This window comes from Myodes glareolus, chromosome 17 (assembly GCF_982192425.1).
Source record: "Myodes glareolus chromosome 17, mMyoGla1.1, whole genome shotgun sequence".
Classification (NCBI taxonomy): Eukaryota; Metazoa; Chordata; class Mammalia; order Rodentia; family Cricetidae; genus Myodes; species Myodes glareolus.
In genome coordinates, this window is record NC_142042.1 from 51,833,983 (window position 1) to 51,854,246 (window position 20,264).

The following is a 20,264-nucleotide window of genomic DNA, read 5'->3' on the forward strand; positions in this document are numbered from 1 at the left end:
TCTGTGCTCCTGAGGGTCTGGGCCTGGGTCTTATGCACATTCTTTTATTGCCAGCATCCAGTGCATGCTCTGCCTTGAACAAGAATTCAAGCAAAGACTGTGGTAGGCAAAGAAGGAAAGCCAAGCATGCTGAGCTGGGCATCTATGCGTGTAAAGCCCTTGTAATGGGCTCAGTCCTTGTGCGGACTGGTCAGCTTCCGCTCTCCTCCACAACCATAAGGACACTATAAAAGACAAGAGACTGGAGAGCTCATCTAGGCTGTTTCAAAGGCCGAACAATTGATAATGAATTGATTTAAAATAAGGGGTGCATGAAAGGGAGCCACTCAGCCAGGGTGAGGGAATGGATTAAAAAGGGTTCAGCTCATGTCTTCCAACTAGGAAGTCAGACACAGCTTTCACAGCGTCTTTCTCCTTCCTTCCTCGAGTTCACCTCCTTTAAACTTGAAGGGCAAAGCCCAGGAACTTGCATCTTCAACAGGCGTTAAGTGGAGCTTTGGGGTTGGAGGAGAGTTCTGGTAAAACACTGTCAGCCTGGGACATGGCCTGCCACCATTACTGATCAAGATCATTTGGGGACCCCTGTGGAGCCTGGCACAACTGGGACTTTCTAGCTGGCAGGGACGGCCTGGACATGAGTCTTTGCATCTCTTGCCCTGAAAGAGGCAGAAGGAAGACAAGGGAGAAAAGGAAACACAGGCAGTTGTACACTTAGACATTCATCAGAGAGACAGTAAGATTTATGTAGATGGAAACCCATACATGAGAATGCTTATTTGTAGTAGCTGGAAACCATTTCTATCCCAGAAGCTCTTCAGCAGGCAAACATCCAACAGAACATGGCTGAGTGAGAAAAGTGAATGGGCTTTTACATTTTTTTTTTTTGAGACAGAATCTTAATTAGTTACCTAGGCTGGCTTTGGATGATGCTGTAGCCCAGGCTGACCTGGAACTTAGGATTCTCCTGTTTCAGCCTCCTGAGCATCTGGGATCACAGACCTGCATCACTAGGCTTGGTATAAGAAACTAGTGATACAATTTGAATGGGTCTCTGGGGATTGTATGGATGAAAAAGGCCAGCTCCCAAAGGTTACCAGCTGCATGAGTGCACTTATGTAAGTTTAGAGATGAAACCATTTCATAAGTGGAGATCAGAGAAACAGTTCCTAGGAGTAAGGGGCCTGGTAGAAATATAGCAGGAGCACAGTCATAAAAGCCACAAGGGTTCTCTTGTGGGAACTGGCTGCTCTCACAGCCATGAAGCTGCTGGATCTGTAGGAACCTACATGGGTGAGGAAACTGTAACACACATGCAAACAGACACACGCACGTACACACACTGGGGAAGATGGGTGAGAAGCATATACTCTTTGCGCACTGTATGGTTCTCTAAAATGTCACCATTAGATAAAATTAGGCAGAGTACAAACAGGCGCTATCTTTTTGGAACTATATGTGCAACTACATAATCTCTAATTATTCCAATAAAATGTTCCACTAAAAACAAAGGATATGGTGCAGGGGGTGTAGCTAAGGGATAGAGTATCTTTCCCTACCACGCACAAGGCCCTAGGCTTCATCCCCAGCACAACAAAAATAAACATGTAAGCAAAACTAAAACAATCTCCCTTGAAACCAAAAAGTGGGTGGATCTGGGACAGGCGGTGGCTTCTCCAGCCCTATCCCAGGTGCCTCTTGCTAGACAACCTTGACTTATCTCTGGTTCTCTTGGCCTAGGGAAGACAGTCCCCACAGGTAGATGTGACATGAATTTCTTTTGGAGCTTTTATCCACGAAGCACCTTCTCTGGAGCTTACTTTTCTGCCCAAGAAGCTATCAGAAGCGTGGTCAGAGCTGAGGGCTATCATTAGCCTCCCTGACCTCCTCCCTGTCCGGTCTCTCCACTTTCACCAAGTCCCCTGGGCCGGCCCTCTGTCACGGCTCACCGTGACAGACAGAGTGCTGGAAACAGACAGTATTGGTTTTTTTTCTCTCGCAGGAAGCCCAAGGTGAAAGAGACAGAGTGGTGTCACCTTGAGGAGAAACAGTATCCAGGCTAGGGAAAACATTGTAAATATTTACTTATTTCAAAGGAGAGAGAAAGGGGTTGAACAGGGCTCATCCTGAGTAGCTCAGAGAGAGAGAGGACAAAGCCAGAATTGGTCCTTCTGGATGTTAATCGCACACAATAAGCTTTAAACTCCCCGTGGGAAACACTCACTGTTATATAGAGTCTTTGCAGGTGGGCTTCACTGAGACGTGGGAATGGTGTGCCCAGGAAGGAGAAGGTAGCTGGAGAGCACGGCTACCTCTGGAGGGTCTGTCACCATTGAGCCTGGCACTTCTGAGAACCCCACCAGCTCTGCAAAAAGCCCGAGTTTGTGCTTGCCCACTTTTAAAAGCTGTGAGGGCGAATGTGAGCCGCAGGATTCCCTGGACCTCAGGACCTCAGAGTTTGGCTATGAGAGTCCAGTTTTTCCTCTGCCTCTTTATTTAGAACTGCGTGATGAATTTAGTCATTGTTTGCATTGGCCAGCTGACTTGAGCAGGGAGAGATAAGACTTCCATTTCGGGAGTGTCTGGGAGTGGGGAGACCTTGACCTTGGGTGAGGAGATGGAAGATAGATGCCGTAGGCAATGAGGATGTCAGAAGAAAGACACCTTAGGCTGGTGACTTCACCGACCAGGCACAGGTACACGGAAACAGGAAGGTAAGGAGGAGGTGACACAAGGACACACAAGAGGTCATATTTGGGATACAGGGACCAAGTAGGCTTAGTATATGATTATATTATTTACTGTCCTATGTAAATTGTTACGCTGCCATTGTTTTAGAGTTAGCTTAAACTTGTGGCTTTGTTATAGTACCTACAGATCTATACTGGGGTTCTAGAGGGTTTTGTCCAGTATTAGGCACTGCTACCCAGGGGTTATTCTTGCAAGTGGAAATAAGTAATCTAGCTGCAGGGCCGGTCACAGAGAAGGTGCTTACATAAATGTCTGTAGACGTGGAGGGATGGAAGAAAGAATAAAACACAGAGAACAAAGTCGTTGTCGTGTCTAAGATAATCTTCCACCAAGGTGCCTTTCTGTCCTTTGTACCCAGAGACTCTGATCATGACCCCAGAGCCTGAGACAATAAGGGGACCATTTTCAGCCCAGATCAAAAGGGAAGTCGAACTCTCCCACAACAGACATCCCTTTTCTTCTAGCCTTTGCCAACTTGGTCAAATTTAGAATCACCCGGGAGACCGGTGAGACACACACACTCTCAGAATGTCTGTGACGGCCTTTATAGAGAATTAACTGAGGAAGACCCACTTCAGTAAGAGTGGTTCTGTAGGCTGTGGGCTCAGGTGGAAAAACAAAAAGCAAACCCAAAAAGACAGCTGAGCGCTGGCATTTCTTCCCTTTTGGCCACCCGTCCACCAAGAGTGAAGGACAATCCCCACCATGTGCTCCCCTTGCTGCCATGATGTTTGGGGGCCAAGCAGACAGACTAATTCTTCTGAAACTGTGAGTCAAAATAATTATTTTTTTATTATAAATGACAGGCATTTGTCATAGCAATGTAAATGTTAATGATATAGGACCCTGGCAAAAGTCCTTGGCAGGAAAATCTCTGGAAGATGCCCTGGGGTTGGTGGTGTGGCTGTAGAGTCCTAGAGAGAAGCCTGAAGGCCAAGTGCAAACAAGGCTTCTGAGCACACCCACCTGTAGACATCTTGCTCTGTACTGGCAGAAAATATTTTACTTATCTGTCATCCTAAATACAGACTTGGCAGAACCGAGAACTTTCCCCAGGCCTGAGGCCGACTCTCCAGCTGTCAGTTGAGTTCTGTTACTTTGCATGGCACCCGGTGCTATCTAACATTTACTGTGCCACTTGACCCAGAATGTAGTGGTCACGGAATGCTCTCCTGTCACGGCGTGCCTTTCTCTTTTCTCCACATGTATTTTTGCACATGTATCGCCCCTCAACAGGATATGAAAATGACATTTTGTTTCCTGGTAGGCCCTGGGATGAGAAACAGAGGAGCCAGGAGTTGCTTGGTGGCCATGCCTGGGCATGTAGATGTTGAGATATGGGTCAGTTCAATAGATTCCTTAAAAGGACAATCCAGTTATGTGTCAGTAGTGAGGGCTTGCTGCATTCTGAAGCAGTAGACTGGGGCTGGAGCTGAGGACATTGGTGGGTAGGAGGGGTCATGAAGTTGCCTTATCTCTCCAAGCCAGAGGGAATCTTGCAGAAACCTGACAAGCCTACCACTCTTCCTGCTCCTCCCTCCCCCAACTCTGTTTTTGCTTTGTTTTGTTTTTTAATTTTATGTATATTAGTGTTTTGCCCTGCGAAGTTTCAGGTCCCATGAAACTGGAATTACAGACAGTTTTGAGCTGCCATTTGGGCGCTGGGATTTGAACCTGGCTCCTCTGGAAAAGCAGTCAGTGGTCTTAACCACTGAGCCATCTCTCTAGCCCCCCCAACCCTGTTTCTGAGGCTTACCTTCTGTGCCCTGCGTTTATCAGCTCTCTGGTTCTGGTGGTAGATCCTGCTAAAGTTGGAGACTATCACAGGGACTGGCAGAGCAATGACCAGGACACCACTCAGGGAACAGATGGAGCCAAATATCTTCCCCGCAATTGTCTTAGGCACCATGTCTCCATACCTGTAAGAGAGAGGGAGAGGGGGAGGGGGAAGAGAGGGAGGATGTAAGGGACCATTTGGGAAACAAGCGAGGCTACCCAGCCGATCATACACTCTCACACACATTCATTCACTTATCAATATATTTCACAGCATCTACAGGGGCCAGTGATACAGTCTCAGAGCAAAAGAGGCCAAACCTGTATGTTCACGGAGCCAGGTTTCTACAGGGAAGGCCACACACGAGTAAACGATGACATGGAAACATTTGGCGGTAAAAAGATAAGCAGATCACGAAAGGCCAACATTACATGTTCTCACTCATCAAATCTTAGATTTATTTGTGTTTAGTCTGGAGTATCCGGAGAACCCAGAAAACCAGAAAGGGACCATTGGTGGGGAGGGGGAAGAAAGATCTTGAGGGAGGGAGGGAGGAGAACGCACCATAGGTACTGGAAGGGGAAAGGGGAATGGCAGGGAGTGGGGTTTCCATGGGAAGAGGGATGTAGGGCAAGGGGGTGGAGGAGGGACAACCAACTCCAAAGATACTTGAAGAAGTGACGTGGAAACCTCCTAATTTATAAATTTCATATATATGATATAATTACACAAACAAATTTAATTGCAGTTATCTGTATAGGGATTAATGCTCCTCCCAGAAGCGATACGCTGCCAAATAAAATACCTAGTGTAGGATACCTCCCCCTTGAGTTGTCAATCAAGAGTGTCCTAGAGACCCCGAAACAACACAGCTGATTGCTCTTGGCTGACCACCAGATCTTGGTAAGATTCTATTGCTGAAGACACGGCACACACTGGTCGTAGAGTGTGAAGAGGTCAAGTGGGTACTGACCAGCAAGTTTCCTCCCTGCTGGCCAGCTTTCAGAGCACTCGAGAACACTCTGTGGGCTTCTGGGGAGCAGGGAGTCAGCAACATTCTTACTCAGCTGTGAACTCTGTGAATTGTAATAATGGCCAGCATGGCATGTCGTCCTGTGTTCATGGACGACAAAGCAGAATGCATGGTATGGGGGTAACCAATAACTTTTGTTTGCGGTTAAGACCTGATCTACAGGAGTCCCCACCCCTAAATGAGGAGTGATAAGCATTTGACGGCTTTTTGTGGGGAAGGACAGTCAGTTTCCTGTGAAGATATGACTCCTGGTAGATCAACTGCAATCCAGGGGCAGTCCCACACCCATATGTGGATGTGGACAGCACACATTGGAAAGCACATGCCTGGTATGGTAAATCCGGCCAAGAACTCATGGTTGAGGAGCTCTGAGGCCTGAAGTGGGAACTTACTGCTATTATTTCTCCAGATGGACATGGTATCAAACTGCTCTTTAAATTCAGATCTGTCATAGGTTATAGGTGAAGCCCCTCACACCACATCAGGGAAGTTTCTTTGTGAGTAGACGGTGGTTAAGGCAGAGCTCAGAAGAGGTCAAAGGTCAGAGAATAAGTGACTGTGGAGTGCTCAGCCACTCATGAGGCACCTATGTCATAGTTCCTTCTCAAGGCTCAGCAGCCATCGTGGATGAGGGGACAAGAAGATCCTAAGACCCAGAGTCTGGGGAAGCCTGAAGCAAAGAGTGTCTTTTGGCCACCACAGAATGGCGGCACTCATGAGCTCACAGTGGCTGTGGTGGCCTCCACAAGATCAAGCTTGTCAACATTTGAGCATGGTGTGAGAAGGGGTTCATGAGTTCCCACCACTAACTGAGGAGATACGGACATCTGATGGCTTTGCGGGAGGGAGGGACAGTCCATTTTCTTTGAAGGTATGGTTCCTGGTAAGTCAACCACACTCCCTGTGGACAGGGCAAATGTTGGGTGAATGAATAAATAAATGAATAACTCCATGTAAGTTCCCCAAAACCTTATGAAGCAGGCTCTGAGGACTGTTTTTCTCATGGTTCAGAGCCCCGGGTTCCGATTTAAGCTTCCCAGGCACACACTACCATTAGGACCTGGTTCTTTTGTGACCACATTTGCCTCTTCAGTCTTGACGCTCAGAAAGTGGGGAGGCCGAGAGCTTGGAATTTTTTACTAAGATGATCTGGATTCAAGACTCTCCGAGACCATCATTAAATAACTGTGTGATCTTGGAAGGTTGTTACTTTGGGCCTCAGGTTCCTTTATAAGAAGAAACTAACAAAGGTAACCGATGTTAGCATCTCGCTGTGATATGTGTAGCTTCTGAACATTAACCTCGCTAGCTTTTCTGCAAGCATCCTGAAAACCACAATTTCTATTGGGGATGGAGTGCTCTGAAAACAGTCCCATTGTTTTAAATCCACGTAATCCCAGTGATAGAGACAAGCAGCTTCCATGCAATAGATTATGTTAGCTTTTCAGACAACATGACTAGCTCAAAGGTAGTTGTGGGTCCACAAGCACGGATGATACTAAAGATGACGGGAGAATGGAAGGTTGCCTTTGAGAGTAGCTGAAGCTGACTTATGCTAAGTAAAACATGGTGGTTGTTTTAAAGGTTTGAAGAAAGAACAAGGTAAGGGGAGCTATACCTGGGCAGATGGTCTGAGGAAGCAGACGATGGGGAAAACAGAATGACTCCACTCCCGGGGACTTCTGCCTTCTCTATGGAGAGGAATGTGTTTCATCTGGAGAAGGCTGGTACTGATGCAGATCAGAAGGGTCTGGAGTCTGGGAGGGAGAGTGGGTAAGTGCCTGGCTGGACTTGGGTGAATTCCCATCAGTGGTGCACAAGGCCCCCACCAGGAGATGGGAGGGAGTCCAAGTGGAGGCACAGAACTACTATCTGTGATCTCTGATCACAGCGCAGCAGAGAAACACCACGAGGCTAGATGGTTTTGCTGGTATTTTTAAAGTGAGAAACCACAGACCAATGGGCTTGGCATCCATCACTTCTGTCATCAGATTGCTGGCAGAATTCTAAAGCAGATTATTAAGCGGACAGCTTGCGAACGCTTGGAAAATAAGCCGTGTTTGGTTTGTTATGCACACATCTTGCCAGCTTAACCTTATTTCTTGTTTTGAGAGTGAGGTTAACCGGCTGGCAGATCGGGGATGGCTAGAGGCCCATCGTCAAGGCTTTGCAGGATGCCTTCTTGCCCCAGTTCTTCATGTCCTTGACTAGCTACAGGAAGCAGTTGGATGGAGGAGTGGGTAGGAGGGGCTGAGTGACCGTCTCTAGTCTTCTGGCACTTTTTCAAGATTCAGTGCTCCTGTGCCAGCAAAGGAAGTGCACAGCTCTGCTAGCAGGGTCCCCTTTATTGAAGGAGTACATATCAATAAACTTAAAAAGGAATCTAAAGTTAAGTCTCCAGTGGTATGTTCCAGAATTTTCCAGCAACTTGTATAAAGCCAGAGGGAGACAGCATGGCCTAATAATTGAGAGAAGATCTGGAATCAGACATGGGTTTATACCTGGGTCATTATGACTCACTGACTAGTTAAATGACCCTGAACAATACTTAATCTGAGCCTACGCCACCTATAGAATGGACTTCATATCCCCGGAACTGTGATGATAATTCAAAAAAGTGTTTAGTTTCATGCTTGGGTGATTGTATATTGTCTATAGTGGGTGGACTTGCTTTTCTCTTCAGAGTCTGTGCCCCTCACTCACCAGTATGATATGAGCTCTGTCTAAAAAAGCTGCCAACCACACACTGACCACACTGCTCTCATTTCCTCTGGTCCTAGCAAGTTCAAAATAAGACATCTTCCCTAAGTTGAGTCAGTGAGTATCCATCCTAGATTTGTCTGTGGCCACTTTATTGCAATACAGTTACCACACCAAGTAGTATATTCCATCAGTTTCTAGTGTAGTTGCCCAGCTGTGCTTCTACCACCCAGGGTAATTGTTTGTTTTTTTCCGGAGAGCAAATCTGGGACTACACATCCGAAGGGCGTGCACTCCCACCAAGCTATACCTGAAGCCCCTAGCCCAAGAATATTTTCATTCCTTTCTTTCTTCCACTTTCTCTCCCTCCTTCCGTTTTTCATCTTCTTTTTGCTTTTTAGTTCTGGTTGAGTGTGTGTGTGTGCGTGTGTGTGTGTGTGTGTGTGTTAGAGAATGATCCCATGACTTCCTGCATGCTACACAAATGTCCTACCATTGAGCTGTATCCCACCCATGGGACATTTTTAAAACTCACCCAAACCACACATTCATTAGCAGTCTGAGACTACCCACAGCCCACTGATGTTGTCTCTCTGTAGCTTTCTCTCCTTTGAATGTTTCACCCATGAACCACAGAACTTGTGGTCTTTGTGTCTGACTTCTTTTTACTCAGCATGTTTAAGACTCAACCACGGTCTAGCCTGTATCAAAACCTCCTCACTCCTTATGTCTCAATCATATTCACTTGTGAGGATAGGTCAGTTTTGTTAACTGATTTATCAGCTGACAGGCAATGGGGTTATAGCCACGTTTTACCTATTATAGAGGATGCTTCTTCATGATAGGTGAACAATTGTGTATTAACTTTACATGACTGTGTTCTCATGAGCTAGGGGTCACATGGTAATGCTTATCAGTGTGAGGTACAGCCAGGCTGTTTTGCACAGAATAATATTTTGCAACCCCATCAGTGATGAATATGGGGTCTGATGTGTCTTTATCTAAGATAACACTTGCTATTTTTGTCTTTGCCATGATGGCTTCTGTAGTGGCTGTAAAGTGGTATCTCAGTGCTGTTTGGTTTGCGTTTTCCTGATGGCTTCTGATGCTGGCACCTTTCTGCCATCTCCGGATTGTACCTTGTGGTTTACCGCATATTAGTGAGTTGCCCTGCGCTATTTAAGCTTGTCCAAAGCATTCTCTGGAGGTCAGGAAGCCCTCCCTGATCTTCCACAAAATTCTCTGTCCTGGGGCAGGCTGCTTCCTCCTATCTCTGTAACCAGGAGAAAGAAAACAGCAAAATAGCTAAGGGGTTTAAAAACATGGTGTCTTTGAGAACAGCTAGAAGATAAATTATTTCTAGTCAAGGTTGGTAATATTTATTCCGTAATACAGAATGCATACATTCTACAATGTGGGAACAGGAAGCAAAAACCTATCCATGGAGAAGATGGAAAGATCTTTCCACCCAAGACTGTCTCAACCAGGAACTCCAGCTGACTGCCTCAGTTTCCCCGGTCTGTTTCTGCTGGATGAGTGTAAGGCCTCGACGTGATGATGTATTGCTCTGTTGCTATTTGCTCTTTTACTTGGAAGCCTCACCTGAGGGGACACTGTTCTTTCCAGGACTCTCTCGATCAAGAACTCCAGCTGGCTGCCTCAACAGGGCTTCCCAGTCAATTTCTGCTGGATGTTTGTAAGCCCACGATTTGATCCTTTTACCTACTGTTTGCTTTCTCAGTCGATTTGACGTTGTTTTGCCATCTCTCTGCCGTTTCAACCTGTCTGCTCCTTGCTATTTACTCCTTTTCCTTTTGCTTGCGACAGACTCAATAAACCCACTCATTCAAAACCCAAAGCACGGCTATTGTGGATCATTCTTGGACTGTACAGAATATACCTTTGGGACCAAATCAATCTTCTTTTAAAGAATTTGGAGCTTCGAAAGCCAGTCTCCGGAGCTATTGGCAGCTGTGTTTTCTGCTGTGGGGAAACACGACTTTGCTATTAGGAAGGGAAAGGGCTGAGACACAGAAAGAGTTCCAAGGTGGGATATGATGGCATTTGACCTGCAGTCCTAGCTGTTATTGAGGGCCAGCCGTACCCTTGACTTTCCCACGTCTTGGTTCTTCTATCCGTGCCCCCACCCATGCCTATCCAGCTCACTAGCAGTTTTGTTTACTCTTCTTTCATTTGGATCCAATAAAGATGATGATGGAGAGGCTGCCACTACTGATTGTCCTTAAGTTTTCCAAATTTCTAAATGACAGAGTTACTAGGCAATAGAGTCTTTAGGAGTCAAAGGGATTTTAACAGGCTGTAATCATGGGTGAAATCAGCCGGATTAATTTCAACAAAGATAAACGATACCACCAGAACTTGATTCAAATAATCAATGACTTACATAGCTAACAAGAATATATATATTCTTTTTTTAAAAAAGCAATCACTAGGGAATTTAACTTCAGCACCGCCATCAATGTAATAGCTTCTGAACTCCTAACACCGTCTTAGGCTGAACTGACAGGAGAACAGATCCCAGGACGGGGTGGTCCAGAGAAGTGGTTCTCCTCCACTCCAGAGGCACACCACTGCATCTCCAGGATGTGTTACAGCCCAGGCACCTAACATCCCTATAGGAGAACTGCTTAACTGAATCCAACACAGAGGAGGCTAAGATGGAGAACTTCGTGGGAATCTTCCATGTTAAGATGGGAACATTTTGCCTGAAGGAGTGGACTGGGGAGGAGACTTAAGGTGGGAAGGGGTGAAATGGAAGATGTGCTAGGTGAGAACTTTATCTGGACTTGCGGGGCTCTTGGGAACCCATTGATCTCAGGCAGGGATGAGAAACCAGTCTAAAGAGGACAAGACCATGCTCCAAGTTAGTCGAGTAGCCAGAGGCAGATTGCTGGGGTTAGACCTGGGCTATTTCCCATAGTGCCCCCCCTTCTGCTCCTCCAGGTAGGAGAATAGAGAAAGGGGGAAGTGGGTTTGGGGGAGACGATGACCCAGGAAGAGAGCTCTAAGGACTCGGCTGGAAATGGCTCTCTCTTCTCTCTTCATGTCCCCAGCAGTCGTAGCATGGTGTAGTGATAAAAAGCCTGGGTCCTGAGTGTCAGCCTGCCTGCTGAGGGCCCAGCTCCTGGCTTTGCCACTAGCTGATGACTTTGGGCATATGGCTTGCCTTCCCTTTCCCTGGCTTCCTGGCATTTCTAGAATGGTGGAGTAAACGAGCTTCTATTTGTGAAAGTGCTTGGTCTTCACGGATATTTGTCAAGAACTCAGGTCACTGTTATTTTTAGACTGAACTTCTGCAAAGGCCTGTGAAGATGACTTCTTATGTCTACTTCCTTTCTCCTTTGAGACATAAAGATGCATATGTTTAAGAGGCAGATCTAAGGACGCCATTCCCTCTCTGCTCAAAGTGTTTCAGGAAACGTTTGTGTAACGTGCAGGCAACGCGTAAAGACCATGTGCGATGGTAATGCAGAGGTGGCATGCCTGACACTTAACAGCCAACGGGTGTGGCAACGACCATGGTGGCCAGGGGCAAGTGTCCACCTGGGCAGAGGTGTCAGGCATGGGGGGAGCAGTTGGTAACAGTTCTCTGAGTCCCAGTGGAAACACACGGCCTCCTCTCTCTGTGGAATTTCAAAAGAGAGGGCTACGGAAAAAGAGTTGGGAAAGTCAGTCTCGAAAACCATGGAGCCCCAGAGCTTCATCTGCATTCCAAGCTCACCCCAACACCACCCTGGCTCTGCAGGTGAGTACTCTAGGGGTAAGGAAGCTTTTCCTGGGGCAGGTGATATGGGTCAGTGGGTCAAGGTGCTCACTGCCAAGCCTGACACCCTGAGTTCAGTTCACGTGGTAAGAGTGAAAAAAATGGCTCCATCAAGTTGTCCCTTGACATGTGTGCCCTGGTTCCCAATAAATAGACAAGCATAGGACTGGAGAGATGGCTCAGTGGTTAAGAGCATTGCCTGCTTTTCCAAAGGTCCTGAGTTCAACTTCCAGCAACCACATGGTGGCTCACAACCATTTGAAATGAGATCTGATGCCCTCTTCTGGCCTGCAGGCAGACACACAGACAGAATATTGTATACATAATAAATAAATAAATAAATATTTAAAAAATAAACAAGCATAAATAAAACGTAAAACAAAGGCAGTGTTCTAGGCACAGGACTTCGGCCTCCACCTAGACCCTCTAGCATGGGGCTCACCTGTCTGTGCCACACACGTGAGCATCCAGGACCCACTGCTCTCTGTATCCTGCCCCCACCCCCTTTCATCATGTTCTCAGTAATCCACAGTGATGTCTGGGCTGAGGCAAGAGCAGGGAGGCTTACCTCCCTAATACGGGGAGGCTAATTAATTTGTATTAGGGCTTAGGGATAATTAAACTTCTTATCTGAACTTAAGCTGCACAAACCACCTGCCTTGTACAGTTAATTGCGCCTTCATTTCCTCCTCCAGGTGTCGGGAGATAAGTGCAGCTGAGCTCCCGGCCGCGTCTACCCGCCTCTCAGGTAGGGCCGGAGAACCATCTGGGGGGAGTCCACTGTCACTGGATGCCAAGGCACTGTTCCTTTGGTACCCCACTGTTGGAGCTCAATCAAGGAGGCACATCCCTAATGAATCTTTATAAGGAACAAGTCTTGACTGTGCTGCCACAACTGCTTCTGAGGCCACCTTCTTCTCTGGGAAGCAGGAAGTGGTCTTCCTCTTTGGGTGGGGCCAGGAAAGAGTTTTGAGGGCTGGACGGGCCACCATGGAGAACCCTGGCTACTTCAGACCTCTTGGCTTCCTCCAAGTGCAGGGCTAACGGACGCTGCAACGGTGGATGACCCCCGAGGACAATAAGCACACCAAAAACATGAGCCTGGGCTGCTTTCTCTTGATAAACATTGTGGAAGCCTCTTTCCAAGCCCAAACCCCCTTCTGTGAAGCCGTGTCGCGGAGATGTGTGGAGTTAAATCTGGCACAGCACACACATCACTCCACTTGTTCCTCCCAACACCCCTAAGAAGGAGATACATTATTATCCTCATGTTACAGATGAAGAAATCAGAAGGAATCCCGAGGGTCTCTTTGACGGCAGAGTCCCTGTGCACAATTGCTCGTCACAGCAAAGCTATCGTCCTGAGGGGCCAACAAGGCAGTGAGTAAGGGGAAAATTTTTTTAGAAGGGACTCCTGAGGGGCCTGGAAAATGAAGCAAATGCTCCCTCAGCTAAAAGCACACCTTGCTGCTCATATTTCCAAAGGGAGATGCCCCTTGGTGCTCATCTGCTAACTGGGTCCCGGCTCTAACAAGCAGAGAAATTGGGCTGCATCTGTAGCCCTAATGCCCACCTGGGATAGAGCCACAGTGGAGACTCACAGAGGGACCACAGCAGCAAGGGCTCAGCGAATACTTTTTGTGTGTTTGTTTCATTTATATTTTTGTTTCAGGTTTTTATTTTATTTCGTTTTGTTTTGAGATAGGGTATTGTATAGCCTAAACTGGCCTGAACTCATTATGGAGCTAAGACTTGCCTTAAATTCTTGACCCCTCCTGCCTCCGTCTCCCAAGTGCTGGGATGATAGGCATGTGCCGTTTTACCCGGCGATGATCCGTTTTCATCAGGCATCAGTGTGGGACACTTAGTCCTCAGCAGCCTTTCTTCTGAAGAGAGTTAACTAAAGATCAGTTAACAACACACTTGGGGTCACCATGGCTGACTGACTTCAGGGCACCCTTGTCCTTTCCAATAGAAAAGGAGGATGCAGCCAAGGAGAACGGATAGCCCAGAGAGAGGAAGAGGAGATGGCAAGGGTGGAGCCAAGCAGCCCAGTGGAAGGCTCTTCAGTGCTGAGAAGAATGTTCCAGGCCCATCCACACAGACCACAGAGAAGGGGCTGTGTAAATGTCTAGGCCGTGTGCTATACTAGTGTTGCCAGGTAGGGTTTACCACCAGTCATGGATGCAGGCTCATGTCCAGAGATGGGTGACATTCTTAAGTTATGGCAATGATCTTGCTTTGCTGTCTCAAAAGCCATGCTGGGTAACAAAGCTGATACCTCAACCCAAGGTTCCAGACTTTAGTACCAGAAGAACGGGAAGTCATAGTGAAGCCATAGGCTGCTAGGCCAGTCACTGACCTCTGATTCTGGAGATCTGGGGGAGCACTGGAGAACCTGCACTTGAGGTTCCTAGGTGACAAGGATATTGGTGATTTGCTCAGAACACTCTATGTTTATGTTTATGTTATGTTTATGTTTGCATAAAACAGCTCAGAACCATGTTTTCCCCGTGGGCCACACATCTCTGGGCCACATAAGTCACTGTACAAATGAGGAAACTAAGAAAATTCCCAAGTTAGAGGAGAGCCTGACTTATGGTCCAGAGTGATTTGCTGCCGACAGCACTTAATGCACACACTAACACAAATACACGTATGTACACACACACACACACACACACACACACACACACACACACAACAGCCCTCTTCTCTCCCTTTCTCCTGATGCTCATGCTTCTGCCACACTGGAAAAGCTGTGCTCCCAAATGCTGCAGGCCTCTCCGTGACCTCTAACCTCCCTTCAAGTCCTTCTCTCCTCTGAGAAGGCTCTGCTCCGGCAGCTCCCACTCTTATTTCCAGATGTTGCTCAAATGTCACCTCCTCGGGCTCTCCTTGACTTGACAGTCGACACAGCAGACGTTCCTGTCTTCCACCCCCATCCCGGCATTCACTCCATTATGCCCTAAGAGATGTCGCAAAAGGTCAGTTTTCCTCATTGGTTAAGAGCAACCTGAGGGCGGGACTATGTATTTCTGGATCCCTGGTGGTGCAAGGTGCACAGTAAGGATCCAACCGTTCACAAGTGCAGGAGAGAGAAAGCAAGCTCCTCCTACTGTGTGTTTCCATGACCTTGGGACTGACTTAAACAAGACTGCAAGCTTCAGGAAGGCAGAGATATGTACAACTGTACCTAGCACAAGACACTCAAGATATTTGCTGAATGAAGAAACTGTTAAGTGTATTTTTCAATGGGATTTCCCTTTTGGCCAACTAGATCTCCAGAGGGCTCTATTGCTGTAGGATGTCTACCTCCTAAATATATTTAAGTAAAGCTTTATTTATTGATTTACTAATGTGTATGTGTGTGTCTACATGAATTTATGTGCACCATGTAAGGATGCCACGAAGGTCAAAAGAGTGTGTTGGATCCCCTGGAGCTGGAGTGGTGGTGAGCCTGACATAGGTGCTGGCAATTGAGACCGAGTCCTCTGCGAAAACAGGAAGTACTCCTAACTTCTTAGCCCCCTCTCCAGCCCCTGGGTAGACTTTTTGATGAGAGGCATGGTCCATTTGAAGTAGTGAAAAATCTCTTACTCCAATAAAAAGGAACCAATCACAAGGCAGACTCATAGCTGGAGGAGCGAGCAGGGAGCAGAGCGAGCACAGCTGCTCCGAGGCACATGCCAGCAAGAGCTCAGTGATTTGTGGTTTGTTTCTGGACCAACAGCAACAAAGGATGACGGAAAACTAAGTTCAGTCCTGGGAGTGGGTTGAATGGCTCCCAGAAGGTACACCATATTTAAATTCTGCCCACAGGTAGACTCTTTAACCTGGGTCTCCAGAATTCCCACACACCAAGAAAACAAAAGCCACAGGGAAGGACACAAGCAGTCGTGAATGAGGACTAACAGAAAGAAGTAGCTTCACACACCCTTCCAGACCTTCAGACACCCCATCCAGGCCCTTAGACATCCTGCCCAGACCTTCACCACCCCTGTCCAGGTTTCTGATACTAGTGTTATTGATACAGAGTAGATATCGATGAAGTGTTCTCTGTAGCAACATCAAAGCTGAAGTCACAAAGATGGGCAGTTCAGAGCAGGGACCCCAAACCAGCACCTCCAGAAAGCTGCTTGCTTCTCTAGGCAGCAATGTCACATGGGAGCTCTGGCTTCTTAGCTACTGCTCACTGACCACACTCCAAAGGCCGTGTGAAAATAGACTACCTCTGTTCCCGAATTTCAGGCCATCACCGCTTCACGGTGGAGAATGGCATGGAAAATTCTGGTCAAGAGTAAGAACCTGCTGAACATTCTGGATGAGTGGCTCAAATGACCTGGTTCAGGGACCACCCTTAAGGAAGGGGTGCTGGCCTTGAGCCGCAATAAAGAGACAGGTCAAATTAGTCCTTGAATGAGATAACACGCTTTTCTCTGTCAGGATTCCAGTCTCCTAGGGCAATGTTTCCTAAAAACGTTGCTAGGTTCTGTTGGGTAGGCCCCCTCACAGGGAAAGTACAACTTTCCCTTTTTCTTTTTTTTTCCTGCTCTGTCTCTTTCTTTCAGATGCTGACCAGAGCCTAAACACTCTCTCTGACACCCAGCCTTTACTCTTTGTCTATAGCCCCTCCCCTGGACCACGTGGCTGTCTGCCTCCACATGACTGACCTCCACGTGGGCTTAACTCAGACAGCACAACCTTTCCCCATTCTCATGGACCAGACAGCTGCTGAGATTTGTAGCTTGCCTCTTCTGGGGGCTTATGTTTGAAATTCTAATGAATTGTTTTTGAGCTTCAAGCAAGCAAGCAAGCAGCCAACCAACCAATCAACCAGCCAACAAACCAACCAACCAACCTGTCAGGACCGTCTAGGAAAACGTGAAAAAGAATCAGTCGAAAGTTCTAGAAGTAGAAAAGTTAAAAATCCCCAAATTCAGCAGGACTGAGTATAACGCTATATACCAACTGGCTATCCTAGATAGTTCTCCCAGGACCTGAGTTCATTCCTACTGTGACTAGTAGGAGAGCAGTAAAGATCAGGGAGAGAGAGAGAGAGAGAGAGAGAGAGAGAGAGAGAGAGAGAGAGAACACCCTGGGCTAACCTTGTCCCTGAGTGAGGCAATCGCGGTGGCCACACGGCAGAGCTGAGCAAAGCCGGGTTACTACAGAAATCTAGTCTCCTCGGGTCCCCTGGAGAGCATACTGACATGGACGAGGAGAGATGGGGATCAGGCAGCAGACCATATGAAAACTAGATAGAGATGGAATAGTGAGTGCCATCCATCTATCTGTGGATAGAAACTGCAAAGAGACACAGGCAAGCAAGCTCACGACCTCTCAATGAGAGGTCATCGAGGTGGAAGCTGGGATTGGCTTAACATGATGACCTTAAGCGTCTAGACATTGTTCCCTAGCCCTGGCTGTGTTTGCTTTGAGTGTGGTTGTCAGAGACATTTGTACTTGGAGGAAGAGGTACTAGGAGGACACACTGAAATCTCAGAGGCCACGAAGCCCTTCAGCTCCTGCTGGGCTCATCAGAATAGATGCAGGGCAAGAGGGGTCGAGCCACATTGGCATGCCCACACATCCAATCTGGATTGGCATACTTTGGTGAAAACTACCTGGCTCAGTTTATCCTCCCCAACCTCAGGTCCTAGGAAACTTTTCACCAGCATCTTCTCACACTTCTGAGAGTAGGGGTTGACCCAGAAGAGCCGCGAGGAACGGTACGTGTCTGGTCGAATCACGGCGCTCCCTTAGAGACCTTGCCCCACAGGCACGAACCATCTGCTCCTCTTTCTCCATATGGGCATCACAGACGCCCTTCTTGCTGGGTCAGATGCTCGGCCTTCTGCCACCCAGGGCCAGCAAGCATCTCCGAAATGGATGTGCTACCATGTCTCCACAGTGGAGCAAGCACCAGGACAGCAAGCCTTTGGTTAAAAGGATGGTGAGCATGTGATACAGATGGGGATGAAGGCTCTTGTAAATAGGCAACAGAGGCATGATGGGACCAAGGTCAGACAGCAGTGACTCTCAGGGGTGAAGCACTGAGGTTCAAACTTGTCGGGGTGATAGCGAGTGAGACTACAGATGCTGGGCTAGACAGGCGGTAAGCCTGAGTGATGACTTAGGTGCTGTTTGTTGGTGTGGATCTTCTCTGAGCTCCAGTCTAGACTCTGCTACCACACCTCTGATGGTTTCCTGAGTCCAGCTGAAATGGGTAGAGGGAGGCAAAAGTGGGCAAGATGCTGGGATGAGAAGGGTCAAGTCAAAGTGCTCAGCAATTGGCTGTCTGACCTGCGTATGGCCATCAGGTACCACACTCTGCACACATTGTGCTTCTCCCTGCCCAGGCTTTAACAGCCTGTCTGCATTCCTTTCCTCTGCTGGGAGCTACTCCGAGACCACCTTTGGCCTCCATGGGGGTTCTCTTCTCCCCTCTTCTCTGATCCCCATCTTCTGAGGCTCAGTTTTCCCCCTCCTACTATTTAGACTTACAGGCCTGGCAGGCCACCCTCGCTAGCCTCTCTATCCTGCCTTGCCGGTGAACTAGAGTCATGTAGGCTTGTGTCGAAGTCAATCCCCCCCATCTCTCTCTCCAGCTGACGGACTTCCAGCAGTCATAAGCTTCCTGGTCTCATTTACTTAATCTGAAAAATGAAGAACAGTAAGTTTCTTCACAGGTTTTTCTTTGTTTGTTTTTTTATGAAAGTCGAGCCCATCATGGCATTTTCTGACCCGGGAAGTGAAAGACAGCCTTTAGTGACCCTGCACGAAGCAGTCCGGGTCACTGCTGGGCTACCCTTGCTGTCGGTTCCTCTTTACCTTACACCTGTGAGTTCCTGTTCTGCCTTTGGGAACTCCACAGCATGTCTGTCCCTCTCCCAACATGACAGTTCTCTAAGCTCCTCAGGCATAGCCTGGCTCCTCATCTATTTTGGCACGAGCAGCCGGCGGCTGTTTCCTGGTTGCTGGCCCCCTCTTTCCCGCAGCTCTTAGCTCTGGAGTCAGAGGCCACATGCAAGCCTCTAGCTGTGTGACTTGGGGGCAGTCGTGGTCTCTAAGCTTCAGCAGCTTCCACAGACCTCATCGGAGCATTTGAGTGATGTGCGTCCTGTCTTCCTGGCTACCAGAAGTGCGCTCCACCAGGGCAGACCTGGCACAGTGCGATGCCGTCGCCAGAAGAGGGCTCCACAGCCCTGCGTTGCTCCAGCGCTTGCTTGGCACATGCATGGCCAGCTCTTTAAAGGACATTTTATGGTGGAGGGCTAAACCCAGTATACACTTCTGAGACAAGGTTTTCCTTGAACTTTTAATGGGACTAAATTTCTGGCTCCCCCAAATTGTTAACGATTACTTTTAACATCATCTCAGGTACTTAAATCTGCTCCGGAGCCTGAGGCCAATTTAATGTTTCCAGCGAGTAGCAGGAGATTCTGAAGAGTTCTTTCACGTCTTACAAGCTAGCAGCCCTGGGGCTCAGTGCTTCTGGGCTTGGTTTTATTTAGCTCAGTAAATTCATTTGGGTCTCCATCCCTCCCCAAAGTATTTTTTTTTAAATCCTTTTTCTTTGGAAGGTGGAGATGGAGCTACATATGAGGACTGGCCTGTCCGAAGCACACATGGGTCCATGCAGGGGTGAGGAGATTGGGGCAGGAACAGGAGATGTGGGAGGGGTTTCTTTGGTCTCTTGGCCTTAGTCTCTGGTCTCTGGGCCTTTGCTCTCCTCTCTGTCTCTCACCCTTCCCTGGTTCTGAGAAGAAGATTCGTGTGACATCCCAGAGTTTAGCATTCTTCTGTTTCTACCTTGTCCTCTTGCCCACCCCACAAACGCAAGCTAGTGACAGCAGGGACTTTGGTCTCCCTGGTCTTCTCTGTCTCTCTAGTGTTCTCCCCAGTGCTGGCCACTGTCAAGTTTTGTCATAAAATTTATGAATAAATGGATTCTTCTCTGATTATTTTTCAGTCCCCGCCTCTTGGCTCCTCATGTCCACACTGGTCCTGCCAGCTCTGTCAGACCTGATATCTGAACAGCTCCTGAAGAGACCAGGAGTCCTTGGGGATGCTTCCTCTGTCTCTGCCTCTGTCTGTCTGTCAGTCTCTCTCTCTCTCTTTCTCTCTTTCTCTCTCTCTCTCTCTCTCTCTCTCTCTCTCTCTCTCTCTCTCTATCACACACACACACACACACACAAAACAGGCCAGAGTTAAAAGAT

The 20,264-nt window shown here is 47.8% G+C and overlaps 1 protein-coding gene and 1 long non-coding RNA gene across 4 annotated transcripts in view; one reads left to right on the plus strand and one right to left on the minus strand.

The window, feature by feature from the left end:
• The window catches only part of Kcnd3 (potassium voltage-gated channel subfamily D member 3), a 216,649-nt gene that overhangs the window by 11,963 nt on the left and 184,422 nt on the right, over nucleotides 1-20,264 (minus strand). For all 3 annotated transcript variants that reach the window (XM_085677868.2, XM_085677869.2, XM_085677867.2), the window contains exon 3: nucleotides 4,505-4,667. In XM_085677868.2, the coding sequence (XP_085533994.1) occupies nucleotides 4,505-4,667 (163 nt within the window). The remainder of the gene's footprint in view (nucleotides 1-4,504; nucleotides 4,668-20,264) is intronic.
• On the plus strand, nucleotides 2,035-10,116 carry LOC125405673 (uncharacterized). Its single transcript, XR_007233656.3, has 2 exons — nucleotides 2,035-2,711; nucleotides 9,654-10,116. It is a non-coding gene; the product is annotated as an uncharacterized LOC125405673 (long non-coding RNA).